Consider the following 22,484-nt stretch of genomic DNA (forward strand, 5'->3'; position numbering starts at 1 on the left):
ACGAGTGAGAAAGTGACATGGACATTATACACTACCAAATGTAAAATAGGTAGCTAGCAGGAAGCAGCCGCATAGCACAGGGAGATCAGCTAGGTGCTTTGTGTCCACCTAGAGGGGTGGGATAGGGAGAGTGGGAGGGAGACGCAAGAGGGAGGAGATATTGGGGTATATGTACACATATAGCTGATTCACTTTGTTATACAGCAGAAACTAACACACCACTGTAAAGCAATTATACTCCAATAAAGATGTTAAAAAAAAAAAAAAACCATGTCTGAAACTAACAAATTAACTAGAAGGCTTAAAAACCAAATGGAGACAACAGAGGAGTCTATGGACTTCAAAATAAATTGATAGAAATTATTCAATGTGAAACAGATTAAAAACAAATGAACAGGGTCTCAGATATATGTGGGACAACAGAAGTAAGTTTAACATACATGTAATTGGAGTCCCAGAAGGAGCGGAGAAAGAGAATAGGGCAGAAAAAACATTTGAAGAAATAATAACTGGAAAATTCCCCCAAAGTTGGTCAAAGACATATTTACAGAGTCAAAAGTTCGATGAACCACTAGCAAGATAATATCAAAGAAAGACACCTAGGCACATCATAATCAAACTGCTGAAAACCAAATAAAAAGAGAAAATCTTGGAAGCAACCAGAGAAAAACAACACATTACATGCGGGAACAATAACTTGAATGACAGCTAACTTTTCATCAGAAATAATGGAGGCTGAAAGACAATGGTACAACATCTTAAGTATTAAACAGCAGACCTGCACTAAAAGAAATGCTACAGTTCTTCAGGCTGAGAGTAAATGATATGAAATGGAAACTTGGATCTTCAAAAAGGAATGCAGAGCATCAGAAATGATAACCTAGGTAAACACAAAAGAATTTTTCTTTAATTTCCTTAAAATATATACAGCAATTTAAACCATTAATTAAAACATTATCTTGTGGGGTTTACAACATATGTACAGGCGATACATATGACAAATGTAACATAAAGGATGGGGTGGAGGGAGTAAATGCACCTATGTAGTTGCAAGGCTTTTACAGTTTACATGGTATATTACAATACTAATTCTAAACAGACTGTGAAAAGTTAAGGATGAACATTACACTCTCCAGAGTAACCAATAAAAAATGATGCAAAGAGGTATAGCTAAAAAAGCATTAGTAAACTAAAATGGCATTCTAAAAAATGTTTACTTGATCCAAAAGAATACAAGAAAGCTAGAAGACAGGGAAAAATGAGAGGGGACAAGTAACATAACGGTAGAGATAAATCTGACTATATCAATAATTACATTTTAGGTCAATGGACTAAACACTTTGATTATAAAGGCAAAGACTGTCAGAATTGATAAAGCAAGACCTAATTATATGCTGTCTACAAAACAATCAATTTAAATATAAAAGCACAGATACACTGAAAGTAAATGAATGGAAAAAGATATGCCACATAAAAAGTAAGCATAAAAAGGCTGGCAGGACCAGATTAGATCAGACAAAGCACACTGCAAAATAAAAAGTATTACCAGAGAGGATTTCCCTGGTGGCACGGTGGTTAAGAATCCGCCTGCCAGTGCAGGGGACATGGGTTCAATCCCTGGCCCGGGAAGATCCCACATGCTGCGGAGCAACTAAGCCCGTGTGCCACAACTACTGAGCCTGCACTCTAGAGCCCGCGAGCCACAACTGCTGAGCCGAAGAGCCACAACTACTGAAGCCCGCGCGCCTACAGCCCGTGCTCTGAAACAAGAGGCCACTGCAATGAGAAGCCCGTGCACTGCAACGAAGAGTGGCCCCCGCTCACCGCAACTAGAGAAAGGCTGTGCGCCACAACGAAGAGCGAATGCAGCCAAAAATAAATAAATAATAGGGAAACATTATGAACAAATTTATGCCAAGAAATTTGACAACTTGTATGAAATGGACAAATTCCTTGAAAAAAATTATCCAAAGTGACAGATGAAACAGAAAGTTTGGATTGCTTTATATGTAATAAAGAAATTGAATTTATTTGCAAAAGTATTTCTGTAATAAAATTCCAGGCCCAGAATTTCTACTGAATTCTATCAATCACATGAGGAAGAAGTAACATCAATCTTACACAGTTTCAGAAAACAGAAAAAGAAGGAATTATTTCCATTCAAGTTTTATGATGACAGCACAACCCTAACATCAAAAGCTGACAAAGACATCACGCACACACAATAAAAATACTACACCAATATCAATCATGGACACAGACGTGGAGGTCCTTAATAAAATATTAGCAAGTAAAATCCATTAATATATAAAAATGATACTACATCACAACCAAGCAGGTTTATCTGAAGGATGTAAGGCTAGTTTAGCACTAGGCAGACCTTGGAGATTTTGCAGGTTCAGTTCCAGACCACTACAATAAAGCGAGTACCACAATAATAAAGTCACACAAATTTTTTGGTTTCCCAGTGCATATAAAAGTTATGTTTACACGATACTATAGTGTATTAAGTGTGCAACAGCATTATGTCTAAAAAAACAACGTATACACCTTAATTCAAAAATACTTTATTGCTAAAAAATGCTAACCATCATCTGAGACTTCAGCAAGTCATAATCTCTTTGCTGGTGGAGCGTCTTGCCCTGATGTTGGTGGCTGCTGACTGATAAATGTGGTGGTTTCTGAAAGTTGGAGTACCTGCAGCAATTTCTTAAAATAAGACAATGATGAAGTCTGCAACATCAATCTCTTCCTTTCACAAAGGTTTCTCTGTAGCATGCAATGCTATTTGATAGCATTTTACCCACAGCAGAACTTTCAAAACAAGAGTCAATTCTCTCAAACCCAGCCACTGCTTTATCAACCGAGTTTATGTAATATTCTAAATTCTTTGTTGTATTTCAGCAATCTGCACCAGGGTAGATTCCATCTGAAAACACCACTTTCTTTGCTCATCCATAAGAAGCAACTCCTCATTCGTTAAAAGTTTTTTTTTTTTTAATAAATGTATTTATCTAATTTATTTATTTTTGGCTGCGTTGGGTCTTCATTGCTGCGCACGGGCTTTCTCTAGCTGCGGCGAGCGGGGGATACTCTTTGTTGCGGTGCACGGGCTTCTCATTGCGGTGGCTTCTCTTGTTGCAGAGCATGGGCTCTAGGCACGTGGGCTTCAGTAGTTGTGGCACGCGGACTCAGTAGTTGTGGCTCGTGGGCTCTAGAGTGCAGGCTCAGTAGTTGTGGCGCACGGGCTTAGTTGCTCCACGGCATGTGGGATCTTCCTGGACCAGGGTTCGAACCCGTGTCTCCTGCATTGGCAGGCGATTCTCAACCACTGCGCCACCGGGAAAGCCCCGTTAAAAGTTTTATCATGAGATTTCGGCAATTCAGTCACAACTTCAGGCTCCAATTCTAATTCTGGTTTTCTTGCTATTTCTACCACATCTGCAATTACTTTCTCCACTGAAGTCCTGAACCCTTCAAAGTCATTGATGAGGGTTGGAATCAACTTTCTCCAAACTTCTGTTAATGTTGATACTTTGACCTCTTCCCATGAATCATCAATGTTCTTAATGGCATCTAGAATGGTGAATCCTTTCCAGAAGGTTTTCAATTTACTTTGCCCATATCCATCAGAGGAATCACTATCTATGGCAGCTACAGCCTTACAAAATGTACTTCTTAAATTAAAAGACTTGAAAGTCAAAATTATTCCTTGATCCATGGGCTGCAAATGGATGGTGTGTTAGCAGGCATAAAAACATTAATCTCACTGTAGGTCTCCATCAGAGCTCTTGGGTGACCAGGTGCATTATCAATGAACAGTAATATTTTTAATCTTTTTTTTCCCCCAAGCAGGTTTCAACAGCAGGCTTAAAATATTCAGTAAACCATGCTTGGGACTTCCCTGGTGGTGCAGTGGTTAAAAATCTGCCTGCCAATGCAGGGGACACGGGTTCGATCCCTGGTCTGGGAAGATCCCACGTGCCGTGGAACAACTAAGCCCGTGTGCCACCACTGCTGAGCCTGAGTTCTAGAGCCTGTGAGCCACAACTACTGAGCCTGCGTGCCACAACTACTGAAGCCCATGCACCTAGAGCCCATGCTCCGCAACGAAAAGCCACCGCAGTGAGAAGCCCACATGCTGCAACGAAGAGTAGCCCCTGCTCGCCGCAACTAGAGAAAGCCCATGTGCAGCAACAAAGACCCAACGCACCCAAAAATAAATAATAAAAAATAAACTTATATATTAAAAAAACCCATGCTGTAAACAGATGTGTTACCATCCAGGCTTTGTTGTTCCATTTATATAGCACAGGCAGAGCAGATTTAGCATAATTCTTAAGGGCCCCAGGATGGTAAATGAGCACTGGCTTCATTTTAAAGTCACCAGCTGCATTAGCCCCTAACAAGAGAATCATCCTGTCCTTTGACATTTTGAAGCCAGGCATTGACTTCTCCTCTCTAGCTATCAAAGTCCCAGATGGCATCTTCCAATAGAAGGCTGTTTCATTTACACTGAAAATCTGTTGTTTAGTATGGCCACCTTCATGAATGATCTTGGCTAGATCTTCTGGGTAACTTGCTGCTTCACCTTGCACTTGGATGTCATGGAGACAGCTTCTTTCCTTCAACCTCATGAATCAACCTCTGCTAGCTTCAAACTTTTCCTCTGTTCCTTCCCCACTTCTCAGCCTTCATAGAACTGACGAAAGGTAGGGTATTCCTCTGGATTAGGCTTTGGCTTACAGGAATGTTGTGGCTGGTTAGATCTTCTATCCAGACCACTAAAACTGTCTCCATATCAGCAATCAGGCTGTTTTGCTTCCTCTTCACTCATGTGTTCACTGGAAGAGCACTTCTGAGTTCCGCAAGAACTTCTCCTTTGCATTCACAACTTGGCCAACTGGCACAAGAGCCTAGCTTTCGGCCTGTCTCGGCTCTGGACATGCTTTCCTCACTAAGCTTAATCATTTCTAGCTTTTGATTTAAAGTGAGAGACATGCGACTCTTCCTTTCACTTGAACATTTAGAGGTCATTGCAGGTTTATTAATTGGGCTAATTTCAATATTGTTATGTCTCAGGGAATAGGGAGGCCCGAGAGGGAGAGGGATGGGGGAATGGCCAGTCGGTGGAACACACAACACTGATCAAATAAGTCTGCCACCTTATATGGGTGTGGTTTATGGTGCCCCAAAACAATTACAAGAGCAACATCAAAGATCACTGATCAAAGATCACCATAACAAATATAATAATAATGAAAAGGTTTGAAATACTGGGAGACACAGAGACAGGAAGTGACCAGATGCTGCTGGTAAAATGGTGCTGATATGCTTGCTCAAGGCAGGGTGGCCACAAACCTTCAATTTGTAAAGAAAAGCAATATCTGCAAAGTGCAATGAAGCAAAGCACTATAAAGTAAAGTAGGCCTGTAGACAGTCAATCAATATAATTAACTATACAGTACAAAAAAATAACAGCAGCAAAAGAAATGGTACAAACAGGCTTGGAATGAAGGAGTAGTTGACAGCATGGGTACTACAGCAACCTGTAGAGGGCCAGCCCACCTGCAGGAGGAGGAAGCAGATGCTACAATATTCTAAGAGATTGTCACCACTGTGGAATGCAGGCCAAGATTCTCAGAGCTTTTAATTTTTCAAAAGAAATAAGAAACTCAAATATTTATGTCAAATCTGACTTCAAATGCTTGCAATTACTCTTTTTTTTTTTTTTTTTTGCTGCATTGGGTCTTCGTTGCTGCGCATGGCTTTGTCTAGTTGTGGCGAGCGGGGTCTACTCTTTGTTGCAGTGTACAGGCTTCTCATTGCGGTGGCTTCTCTTGTTGCAGAGCATGGTCTCTAAGCGCGTACGCTTCAGTAGTTGTGGCACGTAGGCTCAGTAGTTGTGGCGCACGGGCTTAGTTGCTCCGCAGCATGTGGGATCTTCTCAGACCAGGGTTCAAACCCATGTCCCCTGCATTGGCAGGCAGATTCTTAACCACTGCACCACCAGGGAAGTCCCCCCTTTTTTCTTTTTTAATTTATTTATTTATTTGTTTATTTTTGGCTGCATTGGGTCTTCATTGCTGTGTGCAGGCTTTCTCTAGTTGCGGCAAGCGGGGGCTACTCTTCATTGTGGTGCGCGGGCTTCTCATTGTGCTGGCTTCTCTTGTTGCGGAGCACGGGCTCTAGGGGCATGGGCTCAGTAGTTGTGGCATGTGGGCTCAGTAGTTGCGGCTCGTGGGCTTAGTTGCTCCGCGGCATGTGGGATCTTCCCGGACCAGGGCTCGAACCCGTTTTCCCTGCATTGGCATGCAGATTCTTAACCACTGTGCTGCCAGGGAAGTCCTGCAACTACTTTTAAATATGTTTGGACCAATCAAAATTTTTTTATAGCCGGAATTAGTCTGTGGCTGCCAGTCTGCAACTCTCTTCTAATCTGAAAAATGAAACCCATGAGAAAGTTCACCAACAAAGAGAGAAAGCTTCGAAGAAGAGGCTCCCACTCTCATTTGGTAGAAATGAGTCAGGGAACAACTCTCATAGAAAAAGTAGATGATCTTTATGACCTTGGGGTAAACGGCCAGACAGTAAATATTTTCAGTTTTTTGAGCCATGGTGCTCAACTCTGCTGTTGCAGCAGGAAAGTGATCACAGACAATACATGAAAGAATGGGCATATCTATGTTCCCATAAAACTTTATTTACAAAAACAGGCAGTGAGGGAATTCCCTGGCGGTCCAGTGGTTAGGACTCTGCGCTCTGACTGCCAGTGGCCCGGGTTCAGTCCCTGGTTGGGGAACTAAAGATCCCACAAGCCGCGTGGTGCGGCCAAAAAAAAAAAAAAAAAAGGCAGTAAGTCTGGTTTGACCCATGGGTCTTAAGTTTGCAGAACCCTGAGGTAATTCACAAAGGAAAAGACTGGTATGTGACGAAATTAAAATTAAGAACTTCTGTTCATCAAAACAAACAAACAAAACACTTCACCCCTCCCCCCAAACAGACACCAAGCCGAGAGTGAAATGGTGAGCCACAAACTAGGAGAACAGATTTGCAGTAATTAATTGACAAAGGATTAACTGATGAAAGATTAGCACCCATAAAAAATACATACAAAAGTACATAATAAGGGACTTTCCTGGTGGCGCAATGGTTAAGAATCCGCCTGCCAATGCAGGGGACACAGGTTCAAGCCCTAGTCCGGGAAGATCCCACATGCCACGGAGCAACTAAGCCCGTGCGCCACAACTACTGAGTCTGCGCTCTAGAGCCCGTGAGCCACAACTACTGAGCCCACATGCCACAACTACTGAGCCCGTGCGCCTAGAGCCCGTGCTCTGCAACAAGAGAAGCAACCACAATGGGAAGCCCGCACACCACAATGAAGAGTAATCCCTGCTCACCAGAACTAGAGAAGCCCGCGTGCAGCAACGAAGACCCAACGCAGCCAAAAATTAAATAAATAAATAAATAAATTTTAAAAAGAAAAAAATACATAATAAGGTCAATGAATCAAGAAGAAAAAATTGGGGCAAAGAAAACATAAATAGCATTTCACAGAAAAAGAAACATGACCAATAAACCATGGAAAAAGCTTTATCAGCAATCAATTAAAATCACAACTGAAACATCATTTTGTAACCATCAAATTGACAAACATTTAAAAACGTCTGAAAATCCCAAGTGTCAGTGAGGATACAGCACAGCGGCAACTCTCACAGAGTTGGTGGAATGTAAATCCAGACCCACTCTGAAAAAGTCAATTCTGGAATAAAAACACATACCCTAAACCCAGCAACTCCACACCAGTTACATACCCTATAGAAATGCATCCATGCCCCCGTGGGCAAGATGCCTGCCCAAAGAGGTGCCCAGCGCATCTATAAAAGCCCTGCACTAGAAATAGCTCAGATGTGTGTGCCTGGGATGGAGGAATAAGCTGCAGCACATTCCCACAATGGAATATTATAGAACAATGAATGACATGGGTAAATCTTAAGATAATACTGCTTCACTTAACTGAACATGTCGCTTAGGTACTCTCTGATGTGTATCTTATAATCAAAGACACACAAGATACCATTTAACACTCACTAGACTTGCAAACATTAAAAAGTCTGAGAACACCAAGCACTGGATGTGAGTGTGGAGTTAAGGGGACTTTCATTGTCTGCTGGTGGGGTACGTATAGAGAAATACAATTCTTCTTGGGAAATAATTTTGCATTACTTAGTAAGTTGGAGCATACCAAACGACCCAACAGTACATATATTTAGGGCTATGTCAGGAATCATCATAAAGAAATGAAGGCGTATTAACACAATGGAATAAGCAGGGACAACTAATGAACATTACCATGGATAAAGCTAAGAAAACAATGTTGACCCAAGAAAGCAAAGTCACAGCAGAATATACACAGTATGATTTCAATAAACTGTGTGTATACATATACATACATGTGTATATACATATACACACACATGCAGCAATAAAAAGAAAAGCAAAGGAATAAAAACCAGAAAATTCAAGTCAGTAGTCACCTCTCGGAGAGACAGAAGGGGACCCATCATGGAGGGGCACACAGTGCCTTCGAGGGACTGGTCATTTCTATTTCTTAAACTGGGCAATGGGTATTCATTTTATGCTTCTTTTAGAAACTGCACATATGTATTATATGCATTCCTTTCTGGATGGGATGTATTTCACTAAAAGAAGAAGAATGAAGCAAGGAAGGAAGGAGGGAGGGAGGAAGGGAGAAAGGAAAGAAGGAAAGAAGGAGTGAGGGAGGGAGGCAAGCTTTGGTGGGGGACGGGGGGAGGTGCGGGGCTAGCCGCCAGCTTCAACCCCTCTGGGTCACCTTGAACTTGCAAACAGAGAGATGTACACAGAGGCTCTGGGAACCAGGCCTGACTAAGCAGAGGAGCTCCCCGCAGTGTGGTCTGTGGGACGTAACATAGCCGGGGGGCTGGGTCTCCTTGAAGCCCACCTAAGGTCGTATAAGCCTGAGATATAGCCCAGCCTGCAGGTCTGAAGTGAAGGCAGCTGCAGGAAAAGGGACTCAGGCAGGGCCTGGCAGGCCTAGCACAACTCAGTCAATACTCCCTGAGCAAAAGCCCCCACTTCGGCATTTTGCTCCAATTCAAACCACGGTTAATCTTCACCAGCTCAGATGAAGAGAGGGATGTCAGCAGAGCTGCACTGTTATTACTTTCAGAAGCAACTTTCATACAGTATTTCTGGTAACCCTGTGGGGAAAGCACTCAGGGCAGCAGAAAATGGCCTAAGTCCAGTGTAAGGTGATTTGGCCATATCGGTCAAGATTACAAATGCATATACCTTCTAATCTGGCAATTCCATTTTGGGACTTTACTCTATGGATACAGCTGAACCTGAATATAAAGACAGAGATGAAAGGCCACACATTATAGCAAATGCCTGGAAACCACCTAAATGTCCATCAACAGAGGGCTAGTAAATAAACTATGGTGCCTCCTGACATGGGACCACTACTGTGATGTGGCTACTTAAAAAAAAAAAAAAAGAAGAATGAGAAAAGTCTCTATGTACTGATACAGAAAGCTCTCCAATATCTATTAATTGAATAACAGAATACAGAGAAGTGTATATCCCAGCAGAAGAAAGATGTGTATCTATACATACTGTATGCATATAAACAGTGGCAGGATATACAAACAATTAATAATTGTGATGACCTATGAAGGCGGGGAGGGGAACGGTGGAGAGGGGGACGAAGCTGAGAGCAAGACTTCTCAATGTATACCTTTTTAACCAAATAAATATTTAATTACTCAAAACAGTAAACTCTAAAAAAAATGTGGCTGTCGCAAAAGGGCTAGCTCCTTCCCACCAAATGTCAGTGTCAGGTTCATGAGAAGGCCTATAAAAGACACACCAGATGAGGTTCCAGTGTAGGGGTCCCCCCAGGAGTCAGGGGCCAGTGACCAGGCTGAGGGCCATCAGTAAAGGGTTAGTAAATAAATTACATATATATGTAATGGAATACTCTGAAACAGAAAAATGAGGCAATTGTGGGTGTAAAGTGTCCTGATGCTGAATTATCTCTAGGATACATTAAGAAAAAACCTGGTCCAGAACAGTGGTTTGCGTATGTTATCGTGGTGTTTAAATACACATACATATGTGTGCGCTTATTCTCATAAGCCAAGCGTATCTCTGTGAGGACACCCAAGAAACTGGCTAAGGGGGCTGCCCCCAGGAGGGGAACTGGTTGTTGAGGGTAGCAGTTGAAGAGATGTGCTTTTCACTGCACATATCTCTGTATCTTTTGAATTGTGCTATGTGTATCAATAACTTATTTACAAAACTATTTCTAAAAATTACCCAGGGCTTCCCTGGTGGCACAGTGGCTAAGAATCTGCCTGCTAATGCAGGGGACACGGGTTCGAGCCCTGGTCCGGGAAGATCCCACATGCCACGGAGCAACTAAGCCCGTGCGCCACAACTACTGAGCCTGCGCTCTAGAGCCCGTGAGCCACAACTACTGAAGCCCATGTGCCACAACTACTGAGCCCACGTGCCACAATTACTGAGCCCGCATGCCCCAACTACTGAAGCCCAAGTGCCTAGAGCCCATGCTCCGCAACAAGAGAAGCCACCGCAATGAGAAGCCCGCGCACCACAACAAAGAGTAGCCCCCGCTCTCAGCAACTAGAGAAAACCCGCATGCAGCCGCGAAGACCCAATGCAGCCAAAAATTAAATAAATGAATAAACAAATTAAAAAAAAATAAATAACAATAAAAATTACCCAATTACAAAAAACATTTAAAAAAATTTACTAGGCATATAAAACACATTTACAAAGGGATATAAAAAGCCTGGGGAAATGTCCTTGAATAGTAAGAGTAAATATTTAAAGGTGCCAATTCTCTCTATATTTTTAACATGATCCCAGTGAAAATTCAAACAGGATTTTTTTTTCACTATTCAAGCTAATTCTAAAATTCATATGGAAAAATAAAAGTGCATACATAGCCAAGACATTTTTGAAAAACATGAGGAAATACTATTATAAAATACTAAAGCACATTAATTTAAAGCTACAGTATTAAAATTAATTTCTTCCCTCATTTAATCAAAACAAATTCCAGATGGACTAAAAATGAAAATAAAAGCTAAAAGTACAAAAAAAACAAAAAAAGCTTAAAAGTACTAAAAGAAATTATAAGAGATATTTTAAAAACAGCTTTGAGATATAATTCACCCAGTTAAAATGTACCATTCAATGGCTTTTAGTATATTTACAAAACCAACCTCATTATCTAATTGAGAATTTTTTTTTTAAAGGGAGGGGTCAAGACCAGTTACTCTTCTATCTATCTATCTATCTATCTATTTATTTATTTATGGCTGTGTTGGGTCTTCGTTTCTGTGTGAGGGCTTTCTCTAGTTGCGGCGAGTGGGGGCCACTCTTCATCGCGGTGCGCGGGCCTCTCACTGTCGCGGCCTCTCTTGTTGCGGAGCACAGGCTCCAGACGCGCAGGCTCAGCAATTGTGGCTCACCGGCCCAGTTGCTCCGCGGCATGTGGGATCTTCCCAGACCAGGGCTCGAACCCGTGTCCCCTGCATGGGCAGGCAGATTCTCAACCACTGCGCCACCAGGGAAGCCCGAGAATATTTTTAACACTCCAGAAAGAAACTCCATACCCATCAGTAGTCACTCCCCATTCTCCCTGCCCCCAGCTCCTGGTAACCACTTTCTGTCTCTATAGATTTGCCTATTCTGGACATTTGCCTATTCTGGACATACTACACATGGTCTTTTGTCTATGGCTTCTTTCACTTAACGTAATGTTTTCAAGGTTCATCCACATTGTAGCACATAGCATACCTCATTCCTTGTTATGGCTGAATAATATCAATTATATGGATAGGCCACATGATGTTTATCCACTTATCAGTTGATGGACAATTGGGTTGTTTCTGCTTTTTGGTTAATATTACGAATAATGCTGCTATAAACACTGTTGTACAAGTTTCTGTGTTTTAAATTCTCTTGGGCGTAAACCTAGGAGTGGAACTGCTGGGTCACATGGTAAGTCTATGCCATTTGTCTATATCAAAGTCTGTACCATTTGAGGAACTGCCAGACTGTTTTCCAAAGTGCTGCACCATTTTATACTCCTGCCAGCAGTGGGTGAAGGTTCCAATTTCTCCACATTGTCATCGATGTTTGTTATTGCCTATGTTTTTTTATTATAGCCACCCCGGTGGGTGTGAAGTGCTATCTCATCATGGTTTTGATGTGCATTTCCCTACCTAACGTCTAATGATATTGATCACTTGAGATCTTTTTCCTTAATGACTTAAAAGTAAGGGAACTCTGCCCAAACAAGACACGTAGCCCAAGAACCATAAATTTATGGACCACATAAAAATTAAAGTCAGTAAAGTAGACCCCTAAACAAAAAAAAAAATTGTAACTATGTGATGTGATGGATGTTAACTAAACTTATTGTGATCATTTTGCTATACAAATATTGAATCATTATGTTGTACAGCTAAAACTATGATAATGTTATATGCCAATTATATCTCAATAAAAAATTAAAATTAAAAAATTTTAATGAATAAATAAAGACAATGAGGGACTTCCCTGGTGGTCCAGTGGTTAAGACTCCACGCCTCCACTGCAGGGGGCACAGGTTCGATCCCTGGTCAGGGAAATAAGATCCCCCATGTCACAGGGCGCAGCCAAAAAACACCAAAACAAAAGGTAAAAAAATAAAAATAAAAACAACAGGACTTCTCTGGTGGCGCAGTGGTTAAGAATCCGCCTGCCAATGCAGGGAACATGGGTTTGATCCCTGGTCCGGGAAGATCCCACATGCCACGGAGCAACTAAGCCCGTGCGCCACTACTGAGCCTGCACTCTAGAGCCCGCGAGCCACAGCTACTGAAGTCTGCACGCCTAGAGCCCGTGCTCCGCACCAAGAGAAGCCACCGCAATGAGAAGCCTACACACCACAACGAAGAGTAGCCCCCGCTTACTCCAACTAGAGAAAGCCCGCGCGCAGCAACGAAGACCCAATGCAGCCAAAAATAAAATAAAATAAATTTATTAAAAAAAAATAAAAACAATGAGCAATAACCACACTTAAAAAAATTAAAGTCAATGGGCAAACACACTGGAGAAAAAAAAGTCTGAAGCATGTGGCAGAGGGCTAGTTTCCTCAATACAGCAAGATCACTCACAGATCTACAAGAAAAAGACCAACAGTGCAAGAGGAAAACGGCAATTCACAAAAAAGAGAAACATCAATGGCTTTGAATCATAGAAGAAGATGCATTACCACATTCATAGCTAAAGAATTGCATTTTAAAACAAGATAGCATTTTCACTGTCAGACTGACAAACATTTATAAAATAGTTATGCTAGCACTGGTGAAGGTGTAAAAAACTGTTGGTGGCACTGCCTGTGATTTAAAAAAAAACAAAGCCTGCAAACAACCTAAAGGTCCCTCAGGAGAGGGTTAAGTGAAGGAAGGGGCACCACACTGTGGCTCCAGGGCTCTGGGCGTCTAGATAACAGCACGTGCAAAGTGTGAGGGGCAGACTGCACACAGCCCATGACCGGGGCAGCCCTTCTTCATTCCCAAGGGAAGGATGGTGTGGACACCCGTCGCTGCAGAGGCTTTTTCCGGAGCCACTGGGCAGTGAGCTGAGACAGTGTGGAAGACTTTTTCACTGTACCAGTCTGTTCGGGAAAACACCACTACCCTCTCACTAATAAAAATGTAGAAATAATTTTTCTCAGGAAACTCCTATGAAGTTAGCTTTAACTCTAACTCCCCATCTTATCACCAGCTGCCCACATCTCCCCGTGAAGTCACACGTAGAGGAAAGCAGCGCGACTCTAACCTGACTCCACTCAAGAGCGCCCCCAGCGCGGCCCCCGCCTCCTTGCTGTCCTTCCAATACGCCAGCCCGTTCCTGCCTCAGGACCCTGGCACCTACCACTCCCTCTGCTTGAAATGTCCTGCCTCGGACACCTTCACCTCTTTCCAGGCTTTGCTTAAACGCCACCCTTCACGTGAGGCCTCCCCTGACTGCCCCACTTCTACTGCGATCCTCTTTCTGCTTTGGTTTCTTCACACGACATCCATACAGCACGTACTTGTCTGCATCGACTCCACTCCATGTCAGAGCCACAGAGGGCCAGGACTCCTGTCCGTCTCATCCCACAGCAGGCACTGCAGATGTTCGTTTAAGGAACTGCTGCTGCCACACTATGGAGCAGATGCTCCAGTGGCCTTGACCGTCTCATGTCTTTATTTTTCCCACGATCACCCTAGAGTTGGAGCAGGCCCTTGATAAACACATGGTCATTTTCTCAGAACGTACAGCCACAGGACACAGTGTTTCTCAGAATGCAGGTCAAGACTGTTGGTTATGAAAGCAATTCAGTGAGCTAAGTCAGAATTTTTTTTTTTTTTTAATGAAACGGAAAGTAAAAGAATGCACATAGCATGTGACTTCCCTGGTGGCGCAGTGGTTAAGACTCCGTGCTCCCAATGCAGAGGGCCACGGTTCAATCCCTGGTCAGGGAACTAGATCCCACATGCATACTGCAACTAAGAGTTCACATGTCACAACTAAGGAGCCCGTGAGCCGCAACTAAGGAGCCCGCCTGCCACAACTAAGACCTGGTGCAACTAAATAAATAAATAAATACTAAAAAAAACAACCAACACATAGCATAATACATGTAAGTATTTACAAAACTCTTTCAGCTAAGTATGTACACGTATTTGTACAGTATACGCATACTTGTATAGCAGGTCACAATGTGAATGCATTTCTTATTGGGAGTACATGACAAAAAATGCTTGAAATTCACTCATCTAATATCAACCTAAACATTTCTAAGTTAAAGCTTCACGTTCTATAAAAAGTAAAATTTTTAACGTTTACTTATAAAGTTTAAAATTCTGTAAAGGTACTTTCAGATAAATGAAAAGGAGAATTAAGCCTTTCCCCAAAAGGGAAAATACAATACTGGAAAAACTGTAGTTCTTTGGAATGTAGCCTGTAGCTTTTTTTCCAGAACACCTCCAACTATTTTACCATAGTTTCATGCTTGTAAGCATGAAATTCTCTGCTTTTCAGTATAAGTCAACTCGGATGGTTTCATTATCTCTCAAATTTCACCAGATACCACAGGTTAGCTATTCGCATCTGAAATTTCTCCAAACATTTTGTTTCTTAAGTTCTGTAATCATTTGAGGTAAGATTTAAGTATATCAACATTCTAGACAGAAAGTTCTTCACTTTCTATTTATACATCAAATAAAGATTTGGGGACTTCTCTGGTGGTCCAGTGGCTAACACTCTGCACTCCCAGTGCAGGGGGCCTGGGTTTGATCCCTGGTCAGGGAACTAGATCCCGCATGCTGCAACTAAGAGTTCGCATGCCACAACTAAAGATCCTACATGCTGCAAAGACGACCAGGCTCAGCCAAATAAATAAATATTAAAAAAAAAAAAAAAAAAAAAGATCTGTATTCCCTCAAAATTTTCTACGTGCGTTCCTCTGGAATTCCTGAACATTTTCACTATTTCTTAAACCTTACTGTGTTTCACAGCCTGTTTTTTTTTTTGGCTGTGCTTGGTCTTTGTTGCTGCACAAGGGCTTTCTCTAGTTGTGGCGAGCGGGGGCTGCTCTTTGTTGAGGTACATGGGCTTCTCATTGCAGTGGCTTCTCTTGTTGCAGAGCAAGGGCTCTAGGCACGTGGGCTTCAGTAGTTGCGGCTCGCGGGCTCAGTAGTTGTGGCTCGCAGGCTCTAGAGCACAGGCTCAGTAGTTGTGGCACACGGGCTTAGTTGCTCCGCAGCATGTGGGATCTTCCCGGACCACGGCTCGAACCCGTGTGCCCTGCATTGGCAGGTGGATTCTTAATCAGTGTGCCACCTGGGAAGTCCCTTCACAGCCTGTTTTAATCGTTCTCTACTAAGCAATACTGACGCTCTATCAAGAAACATCAACTCCCTAAATACAGAGAAACACAGCAAAACCAAAAGGGAGGGGCATCTCTGAAGAGTCAAAATACAGGACACAAAATCCACATGCCAAGCTTCAGTTAAACAAGAATATTCTTTCCCCATCCAGAATTCTCCTCTCCTTTAAAAAAAAGTTGCTAACAAGTTTTATGATCCAGTTTCCCAACCCTCAACTAAAAACAGAAAGGAGGAGGGAACCTGGCGTCAGAGGCCTGGTAAGTTAAAATGAGAGTAACAGAGGCTAAAAACACAGAAATACTCAGGATGCAGTTTCAGTTTGGGACATTTTATAGACAAAGGAGCTGTCACATCCTAGTGGTCCTGCAGAGGCCTGTGTATTACAACAGAAGACCATAAGTTAACATTCATAATGACCCTGAAAAACATCAAAGAAAGGTTCTGTCATGTTTCACCTGATGATTAAGTCTTTTAGAAAGACTTCTAATCATAATGGTTGAAATGAAGTGTTTTACTACTTTGCAAGTAAGTTTCAGGGAAAATCCCTCTAGGCACTCCATTTCCTGCAAATGCTGGAATATTGGTATGTATGAACTTCAGTGCTTTGCTCACTCCTCCTTCACAGCACACATCGGTTCCCTCACTGCCCCGGTCCTTTAGGAAGACTTGTACCCTTCTATTTTGTTCTTAACGGTATTGCTATATAGATTGTTCTTTTAAAATATGGCATTCATTTTGCCTATCTCAAAATAAATTTCTAATATTCTAATCACATTTCTTGATTATACAGCTGCTAAATAACAGCCATTCTTTCAAAATTAGTTACAGCCATGACTCAGCTACACCTGTATTCAACTTACTTATACTTCGGGCATCAAAAAGCAGATGGAAATAATGCCCCCAAGTAGACACTGGTTCTCCAAGCTACAACTTTCATCGTCTGCAATTCCTAGTGGCTTCAGCAGAAATAACCAGCCATTCCAGAAATATCCTGGAATCTACCTTTACTAAATGCTACAGAACTATAGGTGAGTATCCGTGTGGATGAAGCAAACAGCAGCTTCCTAGTAAAAAAGGCTAGTGTTCTGTATCAAGGCTGAGCAGAATGTTATTTAAGAAAAATTCTAGCTGCTGCAATGAAGGCACCAAGAACCCAAACCAAGAAAACCCTCTGGCTCTGAACTTAAAGTATCTCACTTGAGAGTGAAGTGGATACATTTTCATTGATCGTGAGTCAGTACTTTGGTTTGAGACAGACAAGCAAACACCACCACTGGCCTCTGTAATAGTCTCCTTTGTCCTGTTACAACCTGGTATTTGACATCTGGGAGCGAGAACTGTCATTTTCCTTCAGTGTTTACTCATCGCCCTCATCCTAACCAAGTGTCCCACTGCCTCCTGGACAGCTGGCCACACATCCCTCCTCTGTCCATATGCTTCTCTGGTGCTAGCCCTAAGCCCCAGGACCATGGTTTACATAGACGGCACTGCCATTCAGGGTCTAAGCAGTTAACCATTGAAACCTCTGTCCTCATGTTAAATTAGCAACACCCACAGCTGCTTTACGGAGAGAGTGAAATCTGACCAGCAAGTGCTACTCCTTCCATCCCAAAAACAGCCCGGGAACACCAGAAATTTGCCTGAATTCTTGTGAAGGTTGCAGCACAAGAGGTGGAAGGGCAGAAATTAAATAGTATGGGCCCCACAGTGAGAGCAGAGGGAGGAAGCAAAATAATAAGTACTAAATGGGCGTTTGCAGTTGACAGGGTTCAGGTGGGGCTCGTTTTGGAGAATGACACAAACCTGCAATGGTTTAGCCCTACAACAGAGAAAGCTCACTCTTGTGACCTTTCTGGTGCTTGGAGCAGACTGCCCACCCCTCACAACTCCCCAAGGCAGAAAATTCCAGCAAAGGCTCCAGCTTATAGAGAACAGAAAAGTCATAAGATGTTAACTTAAGCACCAACCAGTCCTACTGTGGCTGCCTCATGCTCTCGTTCTTGCAACGCCAACCGTGAAAATAAGAATGGTGCAAAGAATGAATTACAAACACACATGGTCAGAACATCTCAGAACATGGGAAAAGAATCTTAACCTGCAGAGAGCAGGGAAAAAAACAAGTTGGCTACAAAAAAACACAAGAATCAAACTGATATGACTGCTCACCTTTAACGAAGTTGCTGGAAGACAACATAGCAATATCACTCTTTGAAGGAAAATTATTTTGACCTGGAATGCAACACCCAGCCAAACTACTTTACAAGTATGAGGTCAAAATAAAAATCTTTTTAGACACAGTGGGGCATAGAAAATTTACAACCCATTGACTTTTTCTGCAAAACAAACACAAGGGTATATATATACTCTGCTAAAACAGGAAATAAATCCCAAAAGGAAGGAAGATGTTGAATACAAGAAACAGTAATAAAACCTACAGTTGTCTTATCTGCTAATGCATGATATTTTTAAAAATCATTGTTTAAAAAGAGACTACACCAAAATTTAAAACTCAGGTAACAGAAAAAGCCGTAAAAGACATGAAGAGGAAATTCACACAAGATATACAAATGGCCATTAAACAAATGAAAACATTCTCACTGGTATCCATGCAAATATAAGTTAAACAAGACATATATAGGTTATAAAACATGGGTTTGGAAAAGATCTAATCCCAGTGTTGGAGAAGATGCCTTGACATAGGTGGTCTCATTCCCTGCTAATGAGAATATAAGCTGATAAAGCCTTTTTGTACAGCAATTTGGCAATATCAGCTAACATTTCAAATACGCACAGGCTCTGAACCATCAATTCTAAAACTCTAATTCTGAAATTCTAAAGAAATGCCACACATGGACACAAAGATTAAATACTCGCCCATTCTACACAGCACTGTAATGACCCCCCCCCAAAAAAAACCAAAAAAAAAAAAAATCTGGAAATAATCTTTATTACGTCCGCTAATAGGGCAATGTTAAGTAAATGATGATACGTCCTAACACAGAATACTATGCGTCCATTGTAAAGCCGTAAACCCGTGCATACTGACAGAAAAACATATGTAAGCCATTCTGGAGCTTAAAAAAAAAATCTGTAGCACAATGTATATACGGTTTAGGCCTTTTTACGTAAAAATAGACGTGTGCATTTATATGTGTGTAACTAAGCGTACAGAGCCTGGAAGCAACGCCAAGACGTTCACCCGTGGTTACTTCCGAGTGGGGAGTGAGAGCAGAGACTGCGGTCATTCTTTTTTTTTCAACATTGATTTGAGCACCTACCTACCAATTCCAGGCCCTGGGGATACGGCGGGCAACAACCCAGGGTCCACGGGCTGCACGAGAGCCCAGCGTGCCGGTTCTCTGGTTTGCTGCCGCGCGCCGGGCCGAGTGGGCACTCAGGTGTGTGTCTAATGAACGAGTGACCAAGTGGCTTATGCGTTATTCGTGTATAAATCAACTTGGGGGAGGGGAAGAATAAAAACACAACTAAGGGACTGAAGTAATCACCCTGGTGAAGCCCCTTCCCAGCGCACACGCGCCCTTCGATTCCAACTCCCCGAAAATGCCTTCGGCTCCAGGAACGAGGAGCCCGTGACCCCTCCGCCTCAACCCGGCCCGAGGAGCTCGTTGGAGAGAAGCCTCTGCTGCAGTCACGCGGGCCCGGGCTCAACCCCGTCACCTCCGGGGAAACCCGGCAGCCCGGCGCGGGGCCGAGCCAGGTGACACCAGGACGCACCGAGAGCTCAGCGTTCGCCGCTCGCGGCGCCTTGGACGCGTAAACCTCACAAAATCTCCCACGCCGAGCAAGGAAGAGCCGTCATCGCGCCTCCCACGGAGAAAAGGGGCTCGGGACCCCGAGGGCTCCGCGCGTCCCCGTCCCCGCTCGCTTTCCACCCGTCCTGCCCGGCCGCCCTCACCTCCCCGGGCGACCGCCAGCGCCGGGGCCCGCAGGCGGCAGCCCCATAGCAGCAGCGTCCGCAGCTCGCGAGCCATGTGTGTCCTCCTGGGCGCCCAGAGAAGCCAAGAGTGCCGGGGGCGAGGCCGGGGCGGGGCCTTCTTCGGGCGCGGCGTGGTGACGTCACGGCGCGCGCCCGGCTGCCCGACCCGCTGCCTGCTCCGGCGGGTGGGCGGGGCCCTCTGTGGCTCGGGCTCGGGCGCGGTCCGGCCGCGGTCCGGCCGCGCCGGGGCAGTCGGACCTGGGGGCGGGACCTCCGTGACCTTGTGTCGCGTTGTCAAGGGCGACGGCCGTGCGCGCCGGGCCGCCGGGGCACTCGTCCGCCGCCAGCTGGGCCTCGGTTTGTGCATCCCAGAAATGGGGCGGATGTTAACATCCACCTAGAAGCGTGTGAAAAGGCGGCGCCGGGGCAGAAGCAGTTAACATCTCCGGGGTCTTTATATAAGTCTCGGGCCAACGGTCCAGACCGCTGGAAGTCTGTCTGTCCAAACCAAGACAAGCCAAATAGCTAAAAAGAATAAAAGGGAGAATTTCAGGCTTGACTTGTCTACACCAAAACTTGGGAGCCAACGCCCACCAGCAAGACTGGGCTTATTCATCATTCCAATTCTCTCGCCCTCCTGGAGGTAAGAGTCTGGTTGGAGATTCGGACTATCAACTTCCTTTCTCACAGAGAGTTCCAAACCACGTAAAATGCAGATTCTCCGGCACCGCCTGAAGTGAGGCTCAGGCAGCCCCCTAGATGATTATGAGGCACACTGAAGACTTGCTGCCACGATCAAATAATTGCACACAAACGGGTTACTCGAGATTGTGACAGGATCTGCTAAGGACAGAAGCCAGGAGAGTGTCCCCCAGTGGGGCCTGGACATAGCTGGGGCCACGGGAGGGGGTGTGACAGGGAACACTTGCAGGTGGAAAGTGGCATGGATGATCCCCAAGTTCCAGGCTTAAGTAACGTAAAAGAGGTGGGCAGATTTGGATGGAAGAGCAGGAGTTCTCTCACCTGGAAGACTCCATCAGCCTCCTAACTGGCTCCCCATTCTCTGCACAGCAGCTGATCATACACACTCCTCAGTCAGGGTCCTCCAGTGGTTTCCCTGCACATAATCAATTCCAAACCCCTTCTGCCTCGGCCTCCAAACCCTGCATAACCTGACCCCTACATCACTCCCTCCCTCACGACACCAGGCACATGAGCTACTCCCAGATATAGTGTTCCCAGGATGCCGCTGAATTGCGGGGTCTCAGCCTCACATTTCATGTGTTGTTCACTCCACTCAGGAAATCATCTCTTTTGTAAGAGCTGACACATTGGTCTATGGGGCAATAGATCTAGCTTGGGGAGCCCTCTTATTACAGGAAGAGGAAGTGGTATTTGGCAAAGGGAGGAGGGAAACCTAGGCTTCAGTGAAGGATGGCGGTGGGTGGGGGCTACTAGGGCCCTTCTGTCCTCTCTCAGCCTGTGGCCTTCAGAGACATAACCTCAGCCACAGATATTTGTGATATTGGGTCCCCTGGTAGCCCAAGGAACTGTGGTTTTTTAAAGTGCCCACGGGGGCTTCCCTGGTGGCGCAGTGGTTGAGAATCTGCCTGCCAATGCAGGGGACACGGGTTCGAGCCCTGGTCTGGGAAGATCCCACATGCCGCGGAGCAACTGGGCCCGTGAGCCACAACTACTGAGCCTGCGCGTCTGGAGCCTGTGCTCCGCAAGAAGAGAGGCCGCGACAGTGAGAGGCCCGCGCACCCCGATGAAGAGTGGCCCCCACTTGCCGCAACTAGAGAAAGCCCTCGCACAGAAACGAAGACCCAACACAGCCAAAAATAAATAAATAAATTAATTAATTAATTAATTAAAAAAAAAAAAAGTGCCCAGGGATCCAAGCCAGTCTTGAGGGGATCATGAGAAGATTTCAGGCCCTACGCAGACAAGGAAAATGGAAGAAGGGAAAGAATGAATAGAGTACTTGAGTTGAATTAATCAAGACTGGCAGGGAGTTGCTTGGGGAGAGCAGAGAGAGAAACAGAGGAGGGGAAGGGAGGGGGAGACCCCCTGGATCTCCCAACCACCACTGTGGCCACTATGAAGCTGCCCATTCCTTTTGCAGAAGTCACTGCCTTCCCCTGGGGGTAAGCTGACGGCCATGAAAAATGCCCACTGCATTATTCCCAATAGCCAGAAGGTAGAAGCAACCCAAGTGTCCATTGATGGATGAATGGATAAACAAAACATGGTATATACATGCAATGGAATATTATTCAGACTTAGAAAGGAAGGAAATTCTGACACATGCTACAACATGGATGAACCTTGAGGACATCGTGCTAAGTAAAATAAGCCAGTCACAAAAAGACAGATAGTGTATGATTCCACTGACATCAGGTAGTTAGAGTAGTCAAATTCGTAGAGACAGAAAGTAGCATGGTGGGTGCCAGGGGCTGAGGGAGGGGGACTGAGAAGTTAGTATTTAATGGGGACAGAGTTTCAGTTTTGCAAAATGAATAGAGTTCTGGAGAGGATGATGGTGATGG

The 22,484-nt window shown here is 44.1% G+C and overlaps 1 protein-coding gene across 1 annotated transcript in view; it reads right to left on the reverse strand.

The window, feature by feature from the left end:
• The window catches only part of TRAP1 (TNF receptor associated protein 1), a 54,836-nt gene extending 34,804 nt beyond the window's left edge, over positions 1 to 20,032 (reverse strand). The window contains exon 1 of the mRNA XM_068525251.1: positions 19,915 to 20,032. Within this exon, the coding sequence (XP_068381352.1) occupies positions 19,915 to 19,990 (76 nt within the window). The 5' untranslated portion in view covers positions 19,991 to 20,032. The remainder of the gene's footprint in view (positions 1 to 19,914) is intronic.
• Positions 20,033 to 22,484: the final 2,452 nt, after the last annotated feature.

This window comes from Eschrichtius robustus, chromosome 16 (genome assembly GCF_028021215.1).
Source record: "Eschrichtius robustus isolate mEscRob2 chromosome 16, mEscRob2.pri, whole genome shotgun sequence".
In the NCBI taxonomy this organism is placed as follows: Eukaryota; Metazoa; Chordata; class Mammalia; order Artiodactyla; family Eschrichtiidae; genus Eschrichtius; species Eschrichtius robustus.